The sequence below is a fragment of the Henckelia pumila genome, chromosome 1, assembly GCF_033568475.1.
Source record: "Henckelia pumila isolate YLH828 chromosome 1, ASM3356847v2, whole genome shotgun sequence".
Lineage (NCBI taxonomy): Eukaryota > Viridiplantae > Streptophyta > Magnoliopsida > Lamiales > Gesneriaceae > Henckelia > Henckelia pumila.
The window spans coordinates 112,088,070-112,111,533 of record NC_133120.1 but is presented as its reverse complement, the minus strand read 5'-3'; the positions used below and the strand labels follow the sequence as shown (position 1 = coordinate 112,111,533).

General features: G+C 33.6%; 3 protein-coding genes across 5 annotated transcripts; 1 reads left to right on the top strand and 2 right to left on the bottom strand.

The window, feature by feature from the left end:
• Window positions 1-354: 354 nt before the first annotated feature.
• On the bottom strand, window positions 355-3,166 carry LOC140874317 (aquaporin TIP4-1). The gene is made up of 3 exons (XM_073277594.1): window positions 2,803-3,166; window positions 1,785-2,026; window positions 355-840 (listed from the first exon to the last, which is right to left on the bottom strand). The coding sequence occupies exons 1-3, from the start codon at window positions 2,927-2,929 to the stop codon at window positions 463-465; spliced, it is 747 nt and encodes a 248-aa protein (XP_073133695.1). The 5' UTR covers window positions 2,930-3,166; the 3' UTR covers window positions 355-462.
• A 6,927-nt stretch (window positions 3,167-10,093) lies between these two features.
• LOC140882161 (probable lactoylglutathione lyase, chloroplastic) lies at window positions 10,094-13,568 on the top strand. The gene is made up of 9 exons (XM_073287971.1): window positions 10,094-10,228; window positions 10,995-11,187; window positions 11,266-11,390; window positions 11,468-11,532; window positions 11,714-11,926; window positions 12,010-12,057; window positions 12,348-12,455; window positions 12,601-12,741; window positions 13,336-13,568. Exons 2-9 carry the CDS (start codon window positions 11,051-11,053, stop codon window positions 13,375-13,377), a joined length of 879 nt encoding a protein of 292 aa, XP_073144072.1. The 5' UTR covers window positions 10,094-10,228; window positions 10,995-11,050; the 3' UTR covers window positions 13,378-13,568.
• Window positions 13,569-13,595: 27 nt separating this feature from the next.
• On the bottom strand, window positions 13,596-16,161 carry LOC140882147 (VAN3-binding protein). Of its 3 annotated transcripts, XM_073287958.1 has the most exons (8): window positions 16,146-16,161; window positions 15,788-16,059; window positions 15,629-15,694; window positions 14,660-15,035; window positions 14,228-14,392; window positions 14,094-14,143; window positions 13,875-13,932; window positions 13,596-13,789 (listed from the first exon to the last, which is right to left on the bottom strand). In XM_073287958.1, coding segments are annotated over exons 1-8 (1,182 nt in total). In that variant the 5' UTR covers window positions 16,147-16,161. The 3 variants fall into 3 exon arrangements, with proteins under 3 accessions (XP_073144059.1, XP_073144052.1, XP_073144046.1); XM_073287951.1 differs by having other exon boundaries at window positions 15,629-16,059; XM_073287945.1 differs by having other exon boundaries at window positions 14,094-14,392; window positions 15,629-16,059.
• Window positions 16,162-23,464: the final 7,303 nt, after the last annotated feature.

The following is a 23,464-nucleotide window of genomic DNA, read 5'->3' as shown; positions in this document are numbered from 1 at the left end:
TGTTATATTTGAATCACTTCAAACGAAGAGCAGGTCTCCTCTATATATATGAGATGAGTTAATTCAACCTATATTTACAATTAAAAGTAATATTTTTTAACGTAAAATTTAACATAATCGTCTCATACGAGTTTTTGTGTAAAATTCCCCATGGTATGAGTTCGGTAGGAGGAAAACTTGACAAACGAGACACTTAAACTTGAGATCTCGATGTCAGATAAGTTATAAACCGAGAATTCACTAGTTGTGTCCATATTTGTAACATTGATACCTTCAATTTCCATGGCAATGGCTTAAAGCTAATTAATGTCTAATTAAGCTTGGATAAATAAATACAAAGCATTTCACTGAAAAAAAACAACATCCATACGTAAGGCAGAAACCTTGCAAATTGCGTATGTAGCATCGCAATTTGTACACAGAAAGTTGGTCATAATCATTAATCAACAATACACCAAATTATCAGAACTGATCATCATCCACCGACAATGGAACATGGGATTTGGAGATGAAGAAGTTCTCGTAAATGTACCCGGCAAGCCCACCTCCAATCAGCGGCCCAACCCAATAAACCCAATGATCCGTCCAATCTCCGCTGACCAAGGCCGGCCCAAAAGATCTCGCGGGGTTCATCGAGGCCGCGGAGAACGCTCCGCCGGCCATAATGTTTGCCCCGACGACAAGCCCAGTTAGAAGTGAACCTAGCCCATCAAGATTCCCCTTCTTGGGGTCCACCAAGGTAGCATAGACGGTGAATAGCAGGCTAAATGTCAAAATAATCTCCATTATTACACCTTGCAAGTACCCCACTCCACTTGCTAGCGAATGAATTGGTGTTGTCTGCAAGTTTTTCAAACTTCATTTTTTAGCATCGGATGAAACCTACTTAAATAAATATACATACAAAATTTAAAAAACATTTACTTATTTTTTGGCTTTTTTTTTGGGGAGAGATATTTATATCACTGTAACACAACTCTAATAAATGTGCAAACACTAGATTGAATTATTGAATTAATTTGTCGTTATTTAAATCGTGTAATAAAACATATGGGGACAGATTTAGATTTGATTGATTCGGACTGATTCAAATTTAAAAAAAAAAAAAAAAAAAAGTGTTGCGCATGCATGAAAGATGTAATATGTATAGCCACTAAATGAGTCAGCCTTTTACCTGTTCAACATGTACAAACAAATGCCTGCGAGAATGTATTATTGATAGCATCGCGGGGGCCTACTAAACAACTTTTTAAGCTTAAACGATTCTTTTTTCAAGATTCTTTCAATAGCAATAAATGTACAAAAAATTTCTTCAAAAAAATAATATGATAATTTACAAAGATAAAGGGCTACAAATATTTTTTCCAAAAAATTATTGATTTAATATATATTAGTTTATAAATATTGAAAGCATTCGGGATCATCGTTTCAGTTCACCTAAAATTAATGGTAATGTTATCAATTAGAATATGTCCATGAAAACAAAATTTTACTTAGGTGAATTGATAAAAAAAAATGGTAAATATTCCAGTTCAAACATGGAAAAAAAGTATCATTAAGCTCTAAAATAGTGGCAAAACGTATATAAGTTCAGTCAAACATCGTCTAGATCAATAATTTATAACACTCGTATTAAGGGTTTATATATAGTTAGATCTCGTTTGAACGTAACTGGGTACATATGCAAGTTTTAACGATGTGTGTTAATTCTAATTTCTGGTAGCATTATTTGATTAATTAATATCCAACATAAGAATAGTTTTTTCTCCAATATTTAAATTTACCTGTCCTCCGGTGAGATAATTGAGCAAAGCACAAGCTGCCACAGAAGCTAATAACTGATCGATCCAGTATAGGAGTGATCTGATGATGGTGATATGGCCTCCGGCGCAAAGCCCGATGGTGACGGCGGGGTTGAGATGTCCGCCGGAGATGCGGAGACCGGCGGAGATCATCACCGCCACCACCAGAGCATGTGCCATGGCCACAAAGAACAGCCCAACCAGCGTATCCCCATTCACCTTAGCTGGTAATATTACAAAATAAGTCAATCAGTATTAATTAATCATACTATTATTTTATCGAAATTATATATAGTTTCAGTGTGACTTAAGACTATAATTTGCATAATCATAAATATTTAGATTCTGGAGTATAAAACACATTTATATTCTTTGTATAAAATTTCTTTTTTATTAAACAAATATTTTATCCCAATTTTCCACCGCCATTTAGTTAGATATATTACCACAAAAAGTTCAGTAGAATTAAGTAATAAAATATATTATTTTTTTTTTAAAAAAATCGTTACATCGTCTCTATCATATTTTAAATTACGTGAGAATAATATAATATTAGATCTATTAATCATGAAAAAATATTATTTTTAATATTACCATATTATTTTTATTTTAAGTATATGAATCGAGTCAATCCGTTTAAACGAAAGACATATACATTTAATATTTAAAACCAACATGCACGCTGTCACGTATCCTTCCATTTATGAGGATCTTGTAATGGAATCCACCACAGCAGATAAATAATTAAAAAAAAATGAAGGGAACTGAAATAATAATTGACCCCAAAGAAAAAAAAATAAAAATTTCAATGCTAAAAAGTAATGCTAGTTGCTTCAATGTGGAGATTAAATTTTAAAATGGTTAGATTTACGGAGTTAATAGATTCACATATAGAAGTTATACATTCTAATTTAAGATCAAAATTTATGTGCGGAATATAATATAATATAATATATAAAACAGGAAGAAATAAATGATTTGGACGAGGAGTAAATATTACCGACGGCCATGGAGGAGCCGACTCCGACGAAGACGAAAAGGAAGGTGCAAATGAACTCAACGATGAGGGCTTGGAGGCAGTCTGCTTTCAAGACTTCTCCGCCATTTCCCAAAGCTATTTTCCCCATTCTAGTGGTAGTGTAGTTTTAAGATAATTAATATTTAAGTTTTTTTAGAACACTCACTCTATATACTACCTTGGTTTCCCCGAGTATATGATGTGGGTATTTAACTATTTATAGGACAATAAGGCAAGGATATTCTTTTGTATTATCGGGGGAAGGTGGAGTACATTAATTAATAAATGAATAAGCACCTATCAACTTGGGGAGATGCATATATGTCACGGGCGATTATTTGTTTCTAACGTGTGCAGTGGGAGTGCAAATGAGTTGAGAGTATTCAGGGGTGATCCAAAAGGAAAAAGAGGTTCGAAGATTAAATAAGAGTATCTTACAATAATTTTAAAAAATAGTTGATATTTACACTTTATTTTTTGTTATTAATATTATATTTGTGAATAAATTTGCATTATATTCTACATATAAAGTGGAGTGTAAGTAACACAAAATGGAGTTAAATATCAACTCTCATTTAAAAAATCAAATATAATCGAGTTATATAAAATTAACTTCATATTTTCTGAATATAATTATGAAATTATCCAAAAAAATTCACATTGAACCACCAAAACTCACAATTTAAGTGCTAATTTAATTTAGAAGCAGTTAACTTAGCCATTCAAATAAAAATTAAATAAAAATTCCAAATTTCAAATTAAGTTTTGAAATTCGTACTTTCAATCCATAAATTTTCAATCACGATATTAAATTAACAATAAATATTAAAATCTAAAATTAAATCAAAATTAAATTGAACGAGTCATAAGTCAACATTAAATAATATATATAATATAATATTATATGCATTATATTATATATATTTATATTATATTTTATATATATATAGGTTTAGTAGATGCTACTCGCAGGGTAGTGCCCTGCGTGTGATGTGGCGGCTCATGATTGGTCAAAATTAATGGGCTCCACGTAGGACCCACTAATTTTGACCAATCATGGGATTACACATCACCCGCAGGGTAGTGCCCTGCAGGCGGCATGTACTAAACTATATATATATATTATTGAGTAGCACATATTTAATACTCGAACTCGAGCTCGATTTATCTTCGAGCTACTCGAGCTCAGTCAAACTGAGCTTGAGTCGAGTTTTGACCGAACTGCTCACGAGTAGCTCGACTCGTTTGCACCTTTAGTATGCAGTTATGGATGTGCACGCCAAAACCTTCAGATTTCATCTTAAATTTAAAATTTTGATATCGATTTACTATAAGTTATTGATATTTCTAGGGTATTTTTTTAGTTGTTTTTAGATTCGTTAAATATTATTAGATTAGGGAAAAACATATGTGAATCTTTTGTACTTTCTTCGTCCCATGATTATTTATGTTATATTTAATTTTTTTTATCTATCTCAGATATGGGTGAGAAAAAATACCGAAATACCGAAAAATTGTACTGAAAAAATTGCCAAAATTACCGAAAAAATCGGTATACCGAAATTTCCGGTATAGGTATCGGTATGATAATTTTTTTTTCGGTATATCGGTATATACAGAAATACCGAAAAATAATTTTTTTTAAAAAAATATATATATATGAAAATTTTCGGTATACCGATTTTTTTGCCGGTATACCGAATTTTTTTCGATATACAGACAATTTTTCGATATACCGATTTTTTTTTGAATTTGATATCGGTACACGGTATAGATTTTCGTCATACCAAAAATTTGGTATATTCGATATACGATACGGTATCAGTATGAAAAAATTTCATACCAGTTTTTTCGGTACGGTATACGGTATCCGATTTTCGGTACGGTATACCGTACCGACCCACCCCTAATCCCAGACATGTAATCTAGTTTTCATATTTAATGTTATATCTCTTTTTTTTTTTCAATTTACATCTATTATATTAATATCATTAACTACTTTTACAATAATTTTATTATATTAAAATCTTATTAAATAAAGATAAAAATGATAAAAAAAATTTCTAAACTTTACTTTTACAAATATTTTCTTAATTTTTGTGCAAATAAACACTTATCTATATCAATGAGACGGCGGAGTAATATTTACATGGATTGAAATCATATATGCATGAGCAACTAGAATAATTCTCTATCAAACACATAAATAATAATAAAGAATAAATCACTTGTGAGACAGTTTCACACATATTCTTTTCTATGAGACACATTAACCTGATTTTTTTTTGTATCACAAAATCGACTCGTAAGATCGTCTTACAAAATTTTTTTTATTATTTTAAAATGTCACCTAATACAATTGATAGATGTCGGATCATCATTGCTCACTGGAAATTAGGTGCTATATTATATTATATATGGTAGCAACAAAAAAGGTAATTAAATAATTAAAAGTCCGTTGAGTAAATTATTCTGGGTCGGCTATTTGCTAATTTCATGAAAGGAGACTTGAAGAAAGTCAGAGAAATACTTCGAATATTCAAATATTTGTAATCCTAAAAAAACACGCACACACACATATAATTTTGTGTATCATTTTAGATTATTTCTGAAAAAATATAAATCTTGGTGGATTTAATGATGGCGAATCATTAAAATGGACCAGCATTTTCAATGGTGTACAAAAATTAGAGAAACATTTAGGGATGAATCATTTCATTTCTGATGTAATTTAAAGATCATCTCTCTTTTTAATCGTGAAATGTCACTTCCCGAGAATTGAATGAAAAAGGAAGTTAATTTATTTTACAAACCACAAAAAATACAAAAGCCCGAGTTGTTTTTATCTAATGTGTATGCTCTGTCTTCTTCATTTTGCTTCCTTTTAAAAATATTAATGTATCTTATCATATGACTTTAAAATATATCCATCATGTCAATTTGATGGTCTAGTTGACATTAGAATAAATTAAATCTGAAAATCCGGAATTTTTTTTTCTTTCCTTCTTTTTTGTGACAACATGGCTGTCGAGTAATACAGCGTCCAAACCATTGACTTCATATATATAAATTGGACTTTCCTCAATTTTAAATAGTTGAATACATAATCATTACGCTAAAATGCATGCCTTGAATATATTAAGGAACCAGTTAATTATGAGTCGTCTCATATTTTTTTTTTTTTTACAAAAAATGTGATTTTATTTATATTTGATGTCTTGTTATATATTATATAATAGCATGAATTAAATTTATTAAAATAATATCATTTTTTTTACATAATTGTATGATGGTTTAATTTGTTCGTAATTTGTTATTGTATACTTTCTCTTCCTTCAATAATGCACATTAATTTGGATTAAAAAATTCAATAAATGTATCATGCATTACCGATACTTTTGACTTAACTTACATTACATGACGACGCCTAGCCGTACCAACCCTGGATTAAGATACTAAATTTTCACAAATTGAAATAAAATGATAAAATTAATTAACTGGTCCTGCTTAAATATTTTGTCGCCTTAGTTTTCATATCATTTCATTATTAAAGTTATCTTTGCCAAAATAATAGGCCCTCCGCCCTAGCTAGCTAGGGGTAAGATAAAGTGATAAACATTATCTTCGTCGTCTTTTCGTGAAATATGTATATTTGCGCTCGATTCAAATGAAAGACGATGAAAGTAAATATCTTTTAATGTATATACTAACTATACAGAATCATGATCATATAATTTTGGATTCGACTGAAAAACATTTTATATAACCAAAACTTACTCCATGATTTTACTATATATATATATATTGTATTACATTTGTCATCTCATTTTATTTTCCCCTTACCATTTCAGCTTCAAAATTAATAAATTTTATTTAATTTTTTTAAAAAAAATTATTATCCTTTATTTTTTTTTTATGGAAAATAAGCATTGCGTGTGCCTGATACGCAAGTATATATAAAGAAAATAATATAATGATCTTTAGTATATAGAGATCGACTCATAATAAATTAATAAAGTACGTGTTTACAAAAATTTTAAAATTTAAAATATTGTTACTGTGAGACATTTTGTGTAAAAATCGGCCAAAAAATGGTATTTTTTAAATATATTTATCGATCGATCTCACTTGACATATCGTTATAGATTTAATTAAAAAGTAAAAAATAAATAAATAAATGTATTTTCGGCAATTCAAACTCATGATAACAAGTCCAAAATCATGATAAAAGCTTCTTATTTATATATATAATTTAAACTAATGAAAAATATAGATATGTATATATACAGATTTGATATTGTGAGCATCCATGATGTGCACTTATGTGTGCACCGCTGACGTGACATTCTCTACATCCAATAGGTGAACGCCACATCAGCAGGTGCACAGATAAGTGTACATGATAGGTACTCACAATATCAAAACTATGTATATATATATACACTTATAGTTTTTAAAATTTGAATGATTTTCGCTTCAGTCCAAATTGGATCGAATGTGACATCCCTAACAAGCCACGAACAAAAAGTACGACCCTAGATTTAAAATATAGGGAATTTAGTTGTCTTTCCGATCTGTTTCCATCATTCTAGCTGCTTCTTGTCGGAGCCATTGATTAATTAGCACCGGAGAAGGATATCCTCACCGTTCATTTGCGTGAGCCCACATATTTTGTTGAAATTCACGTTCACCCAAAGACTGTGGTTACATCCGATGGATGAAATTCACCGACGTAGCATAGAATATATGAACTTATTAGTGAGATTTGATATACCTTTGACGTCAAAATATAAATGAAAAAACGAATGGACATATAAATAATGGCTCTTCAATTTGAATTATTTGTAAATCTAAATCCTCTGATGGATTATTCCACCTCGAGATTCCTAAGTAAAAAGGATGTATTCTTGCCTGTTTTCACACTTAATTAAGTAACAATGTAACATGCAAACGATATCATTCGATCCTCGTTCTACGGATTTATTAAGTGTATATTAATGTTAAAATATTGATGATCATCATGGTGCATGGGCTTTTTATTAATGAAATTGAATCCTATAATTTCAAAGATCCTAGTCATTTCCACGATCCATTGCTTTGTCAACTCCCAGTTATTCCATCCGCCTAATTAAAATGTGCTAAAACATATGCTTCCCACCTCATAAACTGAATATTTAACATAAAACAAATACCAATATGCCTTTTGTTTTTATTTTTTTAAAAATGACATTTTTAGATGTTAGTATTATTATAGATGCAATGAATATTGTCTTTGTCGAACGAGCGATCAAATCGTAATTCTTAAATTTTTTCATATATATATGGAGAAAATCATATTGAAGAATTAGTTAATAGATTTGTAGAAATGGTTTTTGGTTTGTGACATGTTTAATCTTGTGGATATGTTTTCATAATGAAGGTTGAATGGCGAACGATGAGGACAAAATGTTGCTGATATGCTGGATGATTCAAAGGGTAATTGTGTTTTTACTATGCCTGCTTTGTTACCCGTAGTTCAATACATATGATATGTTTTCATAAATTCTCATAAGCTGGTTCTTTCTTTTTATATTTTGGGTTATTTTTATGCTCTTGCTTAATGATTGATCATCATGGTGATGAACACATCAAAGAGTTCTATTATTTACATTAGATTATTACCTGGTAATTCGATGCAATGGGAGATCAATGTTTCGTCTTATATTTATATTCTAGTCTCCTAGATATGTTGGCTTTATTTAGTTTCATTTTTGGTTAGGATTGGATTTTTTCTGGAGTCTCCTTTGGTTTTCAATACTAGACATTGTAATTTGCATGTTTCGTAAAATCCCATGGTAGAAAAGTCATGAAATTGAGTAACTACGTGAAATTTGATATTTGCAGGTTGAAAAAAAGTCTTTGCATGATTGAATTAAACAAGTTCAAGAAATGGTGGATATGTGTGGTTAATTTACTGTAGCTCGATCCCTGTCCACCCATCACCATATCCGACACCGGACCAGTAAAAGCATAGATCAGGATTTTGAGCTTAAAATATTTACCAACTCACAACATTCAATCAATTTTGTTGCTAAGGCGTTGTCTTTGTTTACATTGGATCATGGGATATAAGGAATTTGAGAACTTAGAACATCTTTTTTTTTTTCGTTCTTTGTTACCATAATCAAATAAAATGTATGCTGATATTATTTTTCTAATATTTGAATTTTGAATATCGATTGATTTAATGATAAATTTTTTTGAATTAAATAAGGGCTTTAGGGGCGGAACTGCTCCTAAAGCCCTTTTTTTGTTATATATTTCAGAAAAAGACAACAGTTAAAAACTGTTGTGAAACTGTTGCCTTTAATGTTAAAAGACAACAATTTAAAATTGTTGCGAAATTGTTGGGTTTCATGTTAAAAGACAACAATTTAAAAATGTTGCAAAACTGTTGTCTATCGCTCAAAGACAACAATTAAAAAATGTTGTCGTTGAGCGTTTTTTTTACAACAGGAGATTCTATAATAATTTTAAGTAGGTTACGACAATTGAAAAAAAATGTTGTTTTTAGGAGTGTTTTTTTTGTAGTGCATATATAGAAAACAATTCATCGAAATCTCACCGATCAGATTCCAATGTTCAAAGATATATACTAATTAATTCCCCCTGGCCATCTATAACACCAAATATTAAGTCGTGCATAATATCATGAAAACTTGATACAAACACTTTTTAACTGTATTATGCATGATTTTCTATGATAATACATGTCATAATCCATTCGTCAAATACTCTATTATATTTTCTGACAATAAACTGTATATCATATTTTTAAATACATCATACAATTTTAACTGTGCCCTAATTTAACGTCATGAAATACTTATATATGTATAAGCATTACATGTATAGGTTAAAAAAAAAAAAAATTAGAGGCTGCGAATTCCCACGTCATAAAAAAATAAAAGTACCTTTCATAAGTTAAAATTAAATATATATCTTATTTTTCAGTGTATTCTAAACAATATTTTTATAGTAAAATTGGAATTTGATTTTTTTCGTGGAACAGCTGATCATGTATTGGACCCACCGGTTGTCTGATTGGGCTTAAGAAGCACATTATAGCCCAATTACAGTTTGGGCTAGTATTGGGCTAACATGATTCGGAGCCCAATATACAGATTTGAAATGAATTGAATAAATGGGGGTGGACCCGAATCGACCCGACCCGGGTTTTGGTTATATATAATAAAACGTAACGGAATAACCGCCACAAGAAGTCGATCTCAAATGGCTTTCCCAATCTGCTCAGCTCAAACTTGTTCTCATCTCTACAAATATTCGTTTTCTAATCGCAAATACAATGGATTTTATGCTTCTTCCGAGAACCAATCTCGTAGAATCGCCCTTCTTCAGCTCACCACTGGTATGCATTCGCAATTTAGGGGGTTTCTTGGATTTTATATATGCTTGTTTCACTTGGAGAAAACGTGGGCTCCGATTATCATTCAAAATTGTGTTTTTTCTTTGTTGGTGTTTTACGATGCCTTTTGTGCTGGCGTTGAAACGTGATTGCTTTGTATATGTGTTCATCCGGGCATATTGGGTAAAAAGACTAGGGTTGTTGCTGCTTTTGCATTTGTTTAACCAGTTGGTATTTTTAGAATACAAAAGTTTGTGTTGCTTCAATCTCCACATAATAGGAGATAGAGCACAATGGCGTGGGATAAATGCTTGTTTGTTGTTGCTGCTATCATGGATTCATGAACAAAATGCTATCATGGATTCATGATCTCTTGGTTACTCGGAAGTGAGAGCATGGTAAAATATACGACACTTGTCTTTGTCACGCTCCATGAGATCAAGCATGAGAAGCGATTTCAACAAGTTCTTGTAATGTCCTACAATTTATTAGGTTTTTATATCTATGGAGGGCTCAGAATGAAATGAATGAGTTATTTTTATGATTTTCCTTCATTTGTAAATAAAAAGTATAAAAAAAAAAGTGTAAAATAGATAGCTTCAGCAACTTGTTTGTTTTATATAAGCTTGGACAGTTCTTTTGTCATTTCGACTGTCTAACTACAAAATCACGAACTTAAAATTTTGCTTTCTTCTGGTGAGAAGAAAGTTGTGGCATGAGTGGCTAACTTAAAAAACATTATTTAATGGTCAAAATTTTTTCCCCTCAGGGTTATTTGCCACAAATCCTCCAAAATTGTTGAGAACTGAGGACAATAAACTGGAGATGAGGACTCCGATGTGGGAAATTGCTCAAGCAGCCACGTCTCTAAGTAAGGAAAATGCTCTCGAGTGGACAAAAACTGACAACAGAAGATTGCTCCATGTTGTCTTTCGCGTTGGAAATCTGGATAAGACCATAAAGTATGCTTTCTGATATCATATATGACGTAAATTAAGTTTTCAGGTTTGTTTTTTTAAATTTCTGTGAGATGCGTACAGATTCTACACTGGATGTTTGGGCATGAAAGTGTTGAGGAGACGTGATATACCCGAGGATGGATATTCAAATGCTTTTCTTGGATATGGGCCTGAAGAATCACATTTTTCTATGGAACTTACCTGCAGTATGTTCTTTGAATTTTTTCCGATTATGCATTTGTTTTTTTGTTTTTCGTTTTTTTTTTACTTTGTTTGCTTCCAGATTATGGAGTGGACAGTTACGAGGTTGGAAATGGATTTGGACACTTCGGCATAGCAGTTGAAAATGTAAGTGAAATCGTGTAGCAGGCAACAATGCCGCACTAAATTCTATCATCTAAAGGAAGCATCATCTCATGCTATGGTATCCTTATATCACCATCTAGTGCTATGATATCCCTTTATTTTAGCATACTTTTAGCATATGTTAAAATTTAGTTGGCCTTCGAGTTTTGAACATTCTTTGTAGGTTGCCAAAACAGTTGATCTAGTAAAATTCAAGGGAGGCAGAGTGACACAGGATCCTGGTCGGGTGAAAGATGGGAGTACATTTATTGCCTCTGTTGAAGATCCAGATGGCTATACATGCGAGCTTATAGAGAGAGGCCCTACTCTGGAGCCCCTATGTCAAGTTATGCTTCGAGTTGGTGATCTTGACCGTTCCATTGAATTTTACAAAAAGGTGAATTGCTGATGAATAATGATGAATTTGATGTTCTATTATTATATGAATGACTGAATTCTTATTGTACATGATTAAGACAGGCTTTTGGAATGGAGCTTCTTCGGAAAAGAGACAACCCTGAGTACAGAGTGAGTTGATATCTTCTTACTTTAAATGATGTCCTGTCAGCAGCATGCAAATCTTGTATTATCATGTCCACTTAAATTATATTCTTTTTGGCATTCTAATTTGAGTTTCCATTTGCATAATCTTTGGGATATTCTTGTTTATCATACTAGTAATGACTTTTCCTTGATTAGAAACAAATGCTTTCAATTTAGTCTAAAGATGTAGCTCAAATCTTCATACGTGTCTCTGTTTTACGATGCCATAAATTTATGATCATCGCTAACCTTAGTTTTTATATTATTGTATTTAGTATACAAACGCTGTGATGGGCTATGGTCCTGAAGATAGAAATGCAGTTCTGGTATTAACATATAATTATGGTGTACAAGAGTATAACAAAGGAGATGGTTATGCTCAGGTATATTGGCAGACTTAACCTTCGTTATATTACATTGATGTACACAGCTGCCATGGAATCTTATTAGATTGTCTAACTGTGCCAAAATCCTTCGACACTATGTACCTAATGTCATAATCATAAAAAAGTGCATATATTTCAACAGATTGCTATCGGCACAAACAATGTATATAAGACTGCTGAGGCAATTAAATTCTGTGGAGGTGAAATCATCCGTGAACCTGGACCTTTACCAGGTATAAATACCAAGATTGCCATTTGCTTGGATCCTGATGGATGGAAGACGGTACGCCCTTTCACTTATGAGATATGTTGGGTGTGAGTAAAAATTTGTTTTTCCGTCGTGGCACTATATCTAAATTTTAGATGATTGGAGCATAAAAGTTCTGCTTATTCGTTAAGTTTTAAATTTGAAATCCTTTCAGTTAGGACAGATAAGTCCTTATGATTTATTAATGGTTGTTAATTAACATCTGTCGGTACTCTGCCTAGTAGGATTTAGGGGTGAGGTGTTAGCTTGGACTAAACATATCAGGCTTCAGTTTGACGACGAGATGCTTTGCACAGTCTTATAGTTCAAACTACCTTGTTTATATTCTCATCCTCGAAAACTGTGCGACACAGTTTTCAGTAATCAAGCAGTTTGTTCTGTGATTTTTGTAGAAGATTTCGGAAAGACAGCGATGCAAGACAGATAAAAAACTAAGTAATATTCTTGAGCTTTTTTGCTTAGAAAAGTTGGGAACCAAATAGATCTCATGTGTCTTTGCTTTGCGGGACATAACTTCAATCTTACATATTCAGACAATGCCAAAACTTGTTTTGAAGGATATTTTATGTTTCGTACATCTGTTCATTCTGTTCTGTTTTGTCATTGCAGGTCTTTGTTGATAATGTTGATTTGCTGAAGGAACTAGAATGACATAAAATCTCTTCATTTCATTAGCTTATCTCATTTTGTTCAGATTGGCATTTGAAGCAAGACCAATGGCGATTATCAGTTTATAAACGTTGTTGATCATCACCCTTTTAACGTGTCTTCCTCGATCATCTTATGTTCAGATGTCAAAGAAACTAATTTTTTTTTTTGTTTGGAAAACATGATCCATTTGTTTTCCAGCTCATTATTCTCACTCGAAATCATTTCATATTCATATTCATGCACAACATACTTTGAATCCCTTCAACCCACTTCTGCTTGTCCTCTTTGTTTCTGCATTCAAATTCGATTATCCTGTCAGCAGTTTGTATCGAAAAGTATGACATCTTCTCTTTACCCTCTGCCTCCCGTCCGGGCCAAGCTGGGACGTCGCTATATATGCCAGATACTATACCTGCAGCAGGAAAATTGTAGTTAAGGGTAAATTGATGGAGAATTACAACATGTATTCACCCGTATTTCGGAATTTGTTTCCATACATTTCTTTTTCTTTGTGAATGTTCCTCCCATGTGCTTGCTTTTCAATTTAGCCACTATCTGTTTCATTTCACACTTCCGTAAGTGTAGAAGGAAACAAAAGTCTAGAATCAGAGTAGCATATTGTTTTTGATGGTTTGAAATGTTTTTGTAAAACCATAATTTTTCTACTGAGGAAGATGAAGTGCATCAGTTTTTCCGCTGATATCTTGTTTCTTTACCTGGCAATTTGAATTAATGTTTAAGGAGACTTGTTTCCAGTGGAGATCTCCTGCATTAACAACCACAATGGTTAAGATAATTGTATTCGAATATCTCTGACTTAGGCTAAAAGTTGTTCCACCCAGATGATCACCTTTCCTCGTGCGCTTAAGAAGTTCTCCCCCTTTGGTAGCAAAATTCAGTGCTGCTGAGTTGTTTGAATCCTTGCTTTTCTGGGCTTTTTCCTCGGTCAGAGCTATTGGTGCGGTTCCATGCTCTTTATACAACCTTGTTTTTAATGTTGCAACACCTCTTAGGGCTGTACTATTACATACGACTATTCAGTATTTCCAATAAGACAGTAAATGCATCATATCTTTTATATTTGTTTCAGGTATTTCATATATTTGTATGACTCAGCTATAGCTATGCAAATCAAATTGTACCATGATTCTAGCTGTATAATCCTGCAAACTGCATAGTTTTATTCAGATCAAACATGATAAATTTGTCTATTAAGTTATCTAATCAGATTAAAAAAAAAGAAATAAGAAATTCTTGTGTTTCTTGAATTAACAATTGATACCTGTAGCAGCTCCAGCAGTTAGTGTCATGATATCACCATTGGTCCTCGAATTGATTGCTGAATTCACAGCTGACAAGATTTGCTCGTGATCTGCTCCCATATCCTCTGCTATTTCTATGCAGTGGGATGCAACTACAGCTGCTGCAGATGCAATTGCAGTCGATGTAATGGAGGACTTCTTATGTTTGGTGACTGTCTTTTCTGGAGACGTCACCAATGAGGCTGTAAGAGCCGCCACAGCAGCAGCAACCCCCGCCACCGAAACCGCAGCATGCAATTGAGCATTGTGAGCTCTATTCTCTTGTCTTTTCCTCTCCTTCTGATCTTTTATCCATCTACCCATTGTTTTTCTCTTCATTATGCTCCGGTACAGCCCCTGCAATGATAGCAATGAGTGTGTTACTTATCTGAAATGTCTAATGTTGTCACTATTTTAGTTGCCTGAAATTCATACCCCATTCTTTATCAACTGCTGGTAAGAAAGTAATTCTAAGTTGCGAGCTTGATGCTAGAAATAATTCCTACACGTGTTGCGCAGATTGTGAACACGCTGTAACTATGTTACACAAGTGAATTAATATTTCAAACCAATTTATAGGTAGAAAAGGTTTGTCCTTATTTGGGGCTTGATTTCATGGTAGTAAAATTTTATATGAAAGATGCAATATCTAGAGGTGAAGTTTTAGGTACTTTATTAAGCTCAAGTAAATCCCTCTGTTGTTAATATTCTATGTAGATTTTAAAATATGATTTGAATTCTTCTCCCAAATCCACATACCTCCGTCCAAATGCACAGTGAATTACTGAAAGCCACTAAATTGTTGTAACCTAGATATAGGCATCAGTTTCTGCTTTTTAGGCATTCTTATTGATATTCATATCTTGAGACTAATATCACATAGTTTTCGTATGCATCAGCCTGACACTGACATTGAATTTCACATATTGAGTGTCTCTAAGGTAATTTACCTTCATATCAGCACTTCCTCTCGGAGACACTGGAGGACTCTCTGAAGCCAATAATGGTTGATTCTGCTGCAATAAGTTCACACCAGGTGAAAGTAGGAACAAAAATGTACGCTGTGTTTGGTATCTATAGCTGTGAAACAGAAAGTTTGGTGCGCATACAGAGAGCAAAGAGCTTCCATGATCAGCTTGTGGATGCACATTATGAGGACAAATTGGTGGCTCGTCGGCTAGTTTCTTTGCATCATGCATATCACAAAGAATCTTTGATAATTCGACTGCAGAGAGGCTCCATGATCTAGCCAAGAATTCCATGGATTCAGTTGGGGTTTCTGGTAGCTTGCATGTGACAGGTAACCAATCTGCAGCACTGTCTTCTTCGATATTTTCAAGCTTATTCAACCTGCATTTAGCCCCTTGGGGATTCTCCGACACTGCGTAAGGAAAAAACTCATGTAAGTTTGTTCATCTTTCAGTCAGCTTTTCCCAAAAATGAAGAGGAAAACATGATGAAACTTACTCTTTTGGTGTATTAGTTTGTGACTTCCTCAATTGCTGATGAATAGGATATAATGTGTGCTATTTATAGATGGGAAATCTCTTAAAATGGGTAAAATAAAAAAGAAAGATTCCAGGTATGCGGGTACAATATTTGGAGCTACATATGAAAGGTTCCACATAAAGTTCCATAAACTTTGTATCCAACTTGTGAATGTCTGCATTGATTTCCCCTTTCTTTTTCTGCTTTGTGGAGCATGTGCATAAAAGGCTAAAGTTGTTATTTTCTTGAGCGGCGGGTTCATTATTATCAGGGATCTTTTTATCCCATTATCACCTGTTTCAAGATTAATATATATGGTCCTCCTCTCCATTATCATTCTTCTGCTACAGTACTCACATGTAGTACGAAAATATATCACAAATAGAGTTTTATGTTGTCTCTAGATATAAAGGTTTATGTTGCGCATGTGTCTTGGCGAGTGCATATCGAGTTATGACCGAATTCAATACACAAATAAATCTTAATTTTAGTCGCACATCGATTTATATATATACATGTGTGTCGATGTGAGGAAACATAAATAAATCTTAATTTTAGTCGCACATCGATTTATATATATACATGTGTCTCGATGTGAGGAATTTCAAAATCATTACCTCATACATATATATACGTATACACTCTTCAATTTTCTTTTATTTTTAATTTTTATTTTCAAGATTCCAAGGTGCAAACTGCAAAGGGAGCCAATCCATGAAATGATACTTTAATAATATAAAGTCGACATGATTTCGATGATCATGATAATATAGTTAAGTTTTCTAACTTGTAGGCATTGTGCACGAGTGGAAGTGGAAGTGGAAGTGCAACTTTGCTTTATGTATAATCATCATGTTTTAATAAACCTATGCTCCACTAATTATAAGGTCCACATACCATCACTAGCCGCTAATGTATCCAACTATACTTCTTCCTTCAAATTAAATTAAATTAAGGCTAGTTACGTATTAATTTCTAATCGTACTCAAAATAGAGTTTACCCCTTATTTTGATTTATTTACATATTATATTCATATTTAAACACGTGTGATCATCTATTTTGATGGAAGGACTTGGGTGAATTTAATTTCAAATTTAAATCCATAGCGCTTTATGTTACACATGTTTATTTATTTATTTTTTCAAGTTCAAAATCACTCAACCACTTAATAATGAATTTCAAATATTTTATCTAAAATATGTTGGTGATTACTGATTTCCATAAAAAAATGAAACATCTCATGTTAGAAATGATAGATGGTACTTCATAAATCAAGGTGGACTGAAGGAACCAGGAACTCGGTGCATCATGATATGAAGTTCCTTCGGGTCTGAAACGAACAGAAAAGTCTGTTCATAGCATCCTTTTGTGTTTTTTGGTGGTTTTCGATGATCCGAACAAATGGGTATCATCAGAAAGACGTGTCTTCACATAGAAAGTGATCCAGTCATTATAAATACTAAATCATTCATCATTTTTAGGACACAATCAAAAAAATTATGAGCGTGGAAAAATTCTACACACTATTTCCTCACCATTTCAGTCGAAAATATTTTTCATTAAAACACTTGTTTGAATATTGTTATATTGCAGAAACAATGTACAAATATTCCATTATCAAATTGAAAGACATTCAAGGTATTAGGGGTTGTTTCAAACAAGCACTTTGGGAATAATATTTTTATGAATAAACATTGTATCAGGGATAACATTTGCTTAGTTAGAGTGCATCATCGTGTTGAGAATAAATAGTTTCTTAAGAAAAATGATTGTACGTGCCTTAGATTCACGTCTATCATTTTATAGCAGGAGATTCGTGTAGTTTTTTGATAGTTGTAATGTACAAGTAATGTTCCTCGACAACAACAAAATATAAGGAAGATTCCTGGACAGAAGCTGGATCGAAAAAATCATCCCACCAACATAATCACCACACAAATCCAAACCTTTCCATGCATAAACTATATTAAATATATATATATATATATTATTTATATAAATAAATAAAAATAAAACTGATGGCTCACTCATATACATGTGGGATAATTCTCAAATATATCCTTATAGTTTCGTTATCGAGCCAATTATATTCATTTTGTTTTTCGTATCCTAAAAATATTCCTTATTAATTAAAAAATGCCTCGAACATGTCCTTGAAACTAAATTATACCTATTTTGCCCCTTATTTCCCAATTTATTAATAATAAGCTTTAGCCGATCATGCTTCCGTAAGTAAATTAAAGCAAATTACCTCTTTGACCACACTGTTGTCGGATTATGTCCACCGGGTTTTACAGGTTGCTCCTCACAACCGAACGACACGATCGCAACCGATGGTTCCTGACACAGACTCCTTCAGCAGCAGCTAGCACAGCCTTATTTTGCTTCCTACCCTAAAACGTATAGTAAAAGATTAATTTTTTAAATGAAAATAACATGATAGGGAAGAGCTTCAGAAATTTATTCAGACAACATATTATTACATAAATCAACCTCCTTTGAAGAGGAGGAGATAACTAGTTTAGCTACTCATAGTAGCCTTGTTCTTGAAATATATTAAATTACAGAAAATTAATACAAACGTAGAAAGAGAAATATTACAATGATTTTATTTGTAAGAAAACTGAAGGGAATGATCGATGTCTTCAGCTTCCTCAAAAGCCTGTATTTATAGCTGAAGTTCCACTCGTTTCACCGAGAAACTTCAGGGAATCTTACAACTGTCTTGAATTCTTTGTGTCATTATTGATGGCATATTTTTCTAGTGGGAGATTCACATGCCTGATGACATCTTTTACTAGTGGAAGAGTCACATGCTTGACTTTTCCTTTTGATTTTATTCTCCTAACATGCCTTCTTTATTCTTGTCGGGGCATCTTTTGCTTTTGTAGTGGGCCCCTGGGAAAACGCGTTTTGGTGGTCCCTGTCCACCTTTACTTGTCTCGAAAAAATCTTTTCGATCCGTTCGGGGTCTGAAGGTTTTTTCGAATTCTGCCTCCTTCTGGTTTGGACATTCTGGGCAGATATTCTCTGACCATCTTCCGATATGAGCCATGTTACAAAATTTTCGGCAAGTTTCTTTACTCCCTGGCAGCTGCTTGTTCCACAAAAAAGTTCTTCTTCTTTTCAAAGAGTTCTTCCGTAAAAACCGTAGTTTTTCCTGTCATTGTGTTTAACAGAAATGATCCGTTCACAGAATTCTGATAAAATTTGAACGAAAACTTGACCTTGTCCATCTCGATGAGACAAACCAAAATATCCCATGCCCTTTTGGTTGAGATTTCATTTTCTCTGAAAGTGGACACCAATATTATTTCTTCAGATATAGGATCCTTGATAAATCTTTGATTATTCATATCAGGTCTCCTTAGCTTGATGAAATGAAAAAGCTCGTGTGATCCTTTCCCTATTGGTTCTGGAGCTGCATTAAAGAAGTATAACTCGAGCACATCTCCTCTGGACAAATGATCGTTATTTGCCCATGTTTCTTTGACTGCTTCTTGAATCCATTTTGGTAGTTGTGATATTTCCGGAAAGCCTGGTGAAGTTGTATAAACTGAGGCTAAAGCCTCAAATTCATACCGTAACTTTACATCCTTAGGATTGACATTGTTTTTTAGCCAAACCCTTGGATATATTCCTGCAATATCAACCCTGCAAGTGGTCGGGTTGATTTCACTTCTTATACTTAATTTCTCTCATCTTTGTTGATAAACCTGAAATGGAGAAATGACAGCTGGATTAGTATCAATCTTATATTTGCCCTTGTCTGTGTTGGGTCTAAGATTGATCTCTTTCTCTTTTACCCCAAAGGCGGAGAGTTGACTTGATGAATTGTCCTCATCAATTGTTGCTTTATATAGATCATCAAAAGCTGATGATAGATTAACGCTTGTTTCTTGAGTATTAGAATCCTCAACATACTGTTTTACAACCGGTGGTTGTATTACTTGTTCTTGTAAAACCAGTGGTTTTAACATTTCTTGTTTCTGAAAAACCAGTGGTTTTTCTATGGCACGCATAATTGGCCCTTGAATAGCAGCCCATAATTGAGTTTGAGCTTGCAGACATCCTGTGATTCGATTGGATACTTTGATTCGATCAGCTTGTTGTAACCTGCCCGCCATATTATCACTTATGACAAGCTGGTTGAACTCGGTTTGAAGCAACCCAAGGTGTTCTCTGAGATGCCTCTGCATTTTCATGATGGAATCCACGTCACTGCCTTCCATCTCTTGTTAAGAAATCTGCAAGAATATTTTCATGAGATTTAATAATAACAATATCAAAAATATAATTTTGACATAATGCCTGCCATCTTAATAACCTAGCTTTTTCAGGTTTAGATTCAATCTTATTTCTTAGGAAAGCTTTTATATGGGTGTTATCAACCTTCAAAGTGAATTTTTTTAGCAAGTAAAAATAATGGTCATTTTTTGAAAGCCATTTTAACTGCATAAAATTACTTCTCGTTGATATGTCATCTGATAGTCTCAGATTCTGAAAAAAGACCGCTACAATATCTGCATGGTATTTCTCCATCCGGAGTGATTTTAGTAAGGACTATTGCCTACCATTCGTCACTGGCATCCGTAAATAATACCAGATCATCTTCATCCATAGGTATAGCCATTTTTGGGAGATTCTTACTGTAACACCCGGTATTTTCAGTACGTAAATCCGCATGCATAATTAGGAATTTAATTAATTTAAAATTTTAGATTTATGGGTTAAATAATTATGTGAATTATCTGTGCTTATTTAAATGATTTTTTTTTTAAGTATTTAACCCATAAATAGAGATTTTCCTGATTTATGATATTGTATTATTTTATCGCGTTGACGAGACCGTGGACGGACGAGATGACAACTTTCTACCCAAATTATTTTATGAGTCTTTTAGGAGCCCGAAAATATTATTTTGAGTTTTATTTCCTCAAAATTATCAGTATTTAATTTTATATAATTTTAGGAGTCCATTTTTACCCAAATTAAGCCAAAATAATGACTTTTAATTATCTTTAAAATTCCCTTAATATAATATTTCGGGATTTTTATGTTTATTATGATATCTATTATTTTTTTTTAAAGCCTAGATATATTTTTATTTATGTCATTATCTTGAAAGTTATTCCCTATCTACCCCAAGGCCCACCCTCACACGCTCAAATCACTTCTCCCTCACCCTAGCCGTCTCCCTCACCTCTCCGTTCTTTTCCATCGACAGCAACATCAAGGAGGAAGCCATAGACCTTTATTTTTGAAGCTTTTTTGAAGGTTGCTCATCGTAGTCGTCCGGAATCGTCTTCACGTTCTTCCCATCTACTTTCTACGATTTAAAGGCATGTTTTTCTTCCCTTTTATGGCACCATATCAGTATGTATTATGTAGGTGTTGTGTACGTGTCGAAATCCTCAAATATTTTCAGATTTTAAATGGTATCGTTTGATGTTTGCACCTTGTTTATGTGTTTTGTCATCATCTCACGTTTTTTTTTATTTAGCATGGGCGTGCATGGCTGCTCGGCCAAGATTCATGGGTGTCCTAGGGTCCCTAGACTTGGGCTAGTTGATCGGTTAAGGTTGGAGAAGGGCTGGAACGAAGCAAATCGAATTCTGTCATGGGTGGCTCGCACATGTTCGGTTCGTGCAGGTTTTGGGGCTGTGGGAGAATGCTTTGTTCTCCCTCCTCAGGCCATGGTTTAGAGTGAGGTTTAAAGGGTTAGAACCCCCTTGATGTTGGCTAAGATTGAGAAGTGGTTTCACAAAAATATATGGTCGGAGTAGGGAGAACGATCGAATTTACGGCAGCCGCTCAGGGCTGGGCGCGAGCTGGGGGACAGCCTGTTGCAAGGCTTCGTTCTCCTTCCTCGGACCACGGTTTGGGCTGGTTCTTGGCTTGATGGAAACGTCTAGATGTGGGCTAGATCTAGGTGTGATTCTCCGGCCGGTGGGTGGCCGGAGCAGGGCGGCCGCCGGTGTTCTTTGCAACTGCTCCCGGCCGAGGGCTGTGCAAGAGGGGGAAACGGGTTTTGGGTTTCAAGGTGGGTCCGAGTCGAGTCATAGGTTCGGGTCGGGGTCAGTACATCATGGGTCATGTTAGTTGGGTCCGAGTCCGGGTTAAGTGAGTCGGGCTCGGGTATTTTTATTTTTAAGTTTTAAGTTTAATTAAGGGTTAAATGGGCTTAATTAAATCCCAAAATTTGATTGGGCTCCATTTAATTATTTGGGTTGAATTTATTTGTTATTGGGTTTAATTAAATTAAATTAAGTTAGCCCAATAATTTTATGGGCTTGGGAGCCCATGAAAGTTATTGAGCCAGTTTTTGGGATTTTGGGCCCATTGGGCCAGAATAGGTTGTTATTGGGTCAGGAATGCATTAATGGGCTTGAATAAATTAATTGGGCTTAGAAATATATTTTTGGGCTTAAGTATGTTAATGGGTTAGTCTCAGTGTTAATGAGCCAGAATTTAAGAAAAACGGGCTTGAGTGTTAGGGCCAGCAGTTCAGTACAAACCATGAGAAATTGCATGTGTCCTAATTATATATTTAATTATTTTATGCATGAAAGTTATTTTAGTATTTATATGTTAGTATAAAAATTAAATTAAATATATATGAAGGACACACATTTTTATTTAAGTACATGCATTCATGAAATAATTTTATGGCATGATTTTATGTTTAAGGTTGAGCAAGAAAATAATTTTATGTTGGAAGTTGATGTAGTATGACAATTTAAGGGGGACAAGTCCCCACATGTTAAGGGAAGTTTACTGTCAATTTCAGGGTAGTTTACTACAAATTTTCAGGGTGATTCGTCACCGCTACGTACGTTGGTTTAAGAGACTGATCAGTCGAACTATGTCAGTTAAGGTTACACTATGGATACAACCATGCGATTTTAGAAAAATGTATGCTCAACAATGTTTCAGTATGTATTATATGATTATAGTTAAGATTAGTTTTTAAGCAAGATGTTATGATTCATGATTTTTAGCATGCTCATTCATGTATATGTTATGTATTAGTATTCCAGTGATTTAAATTATTTTAAACCCTTGTTATGTTAGCATGTTGGGCCTCTAGGCTCACTACACTTATATGGTGCAGGTGAGTACGTAGAGGAAGATGTAGTTCCTACCGGTGGTGAGGACGTATGAGTGGACATGCAGTGATCCCCCGTGACCGTCGGCTGAGTCTATATGAACATATTAAGAATTTTTAAACTCTGTTTCTTATTTATTTCTTTTATGTCTTTCCAGTGGTGAACTTTAGTACTATTTTTATTAAATA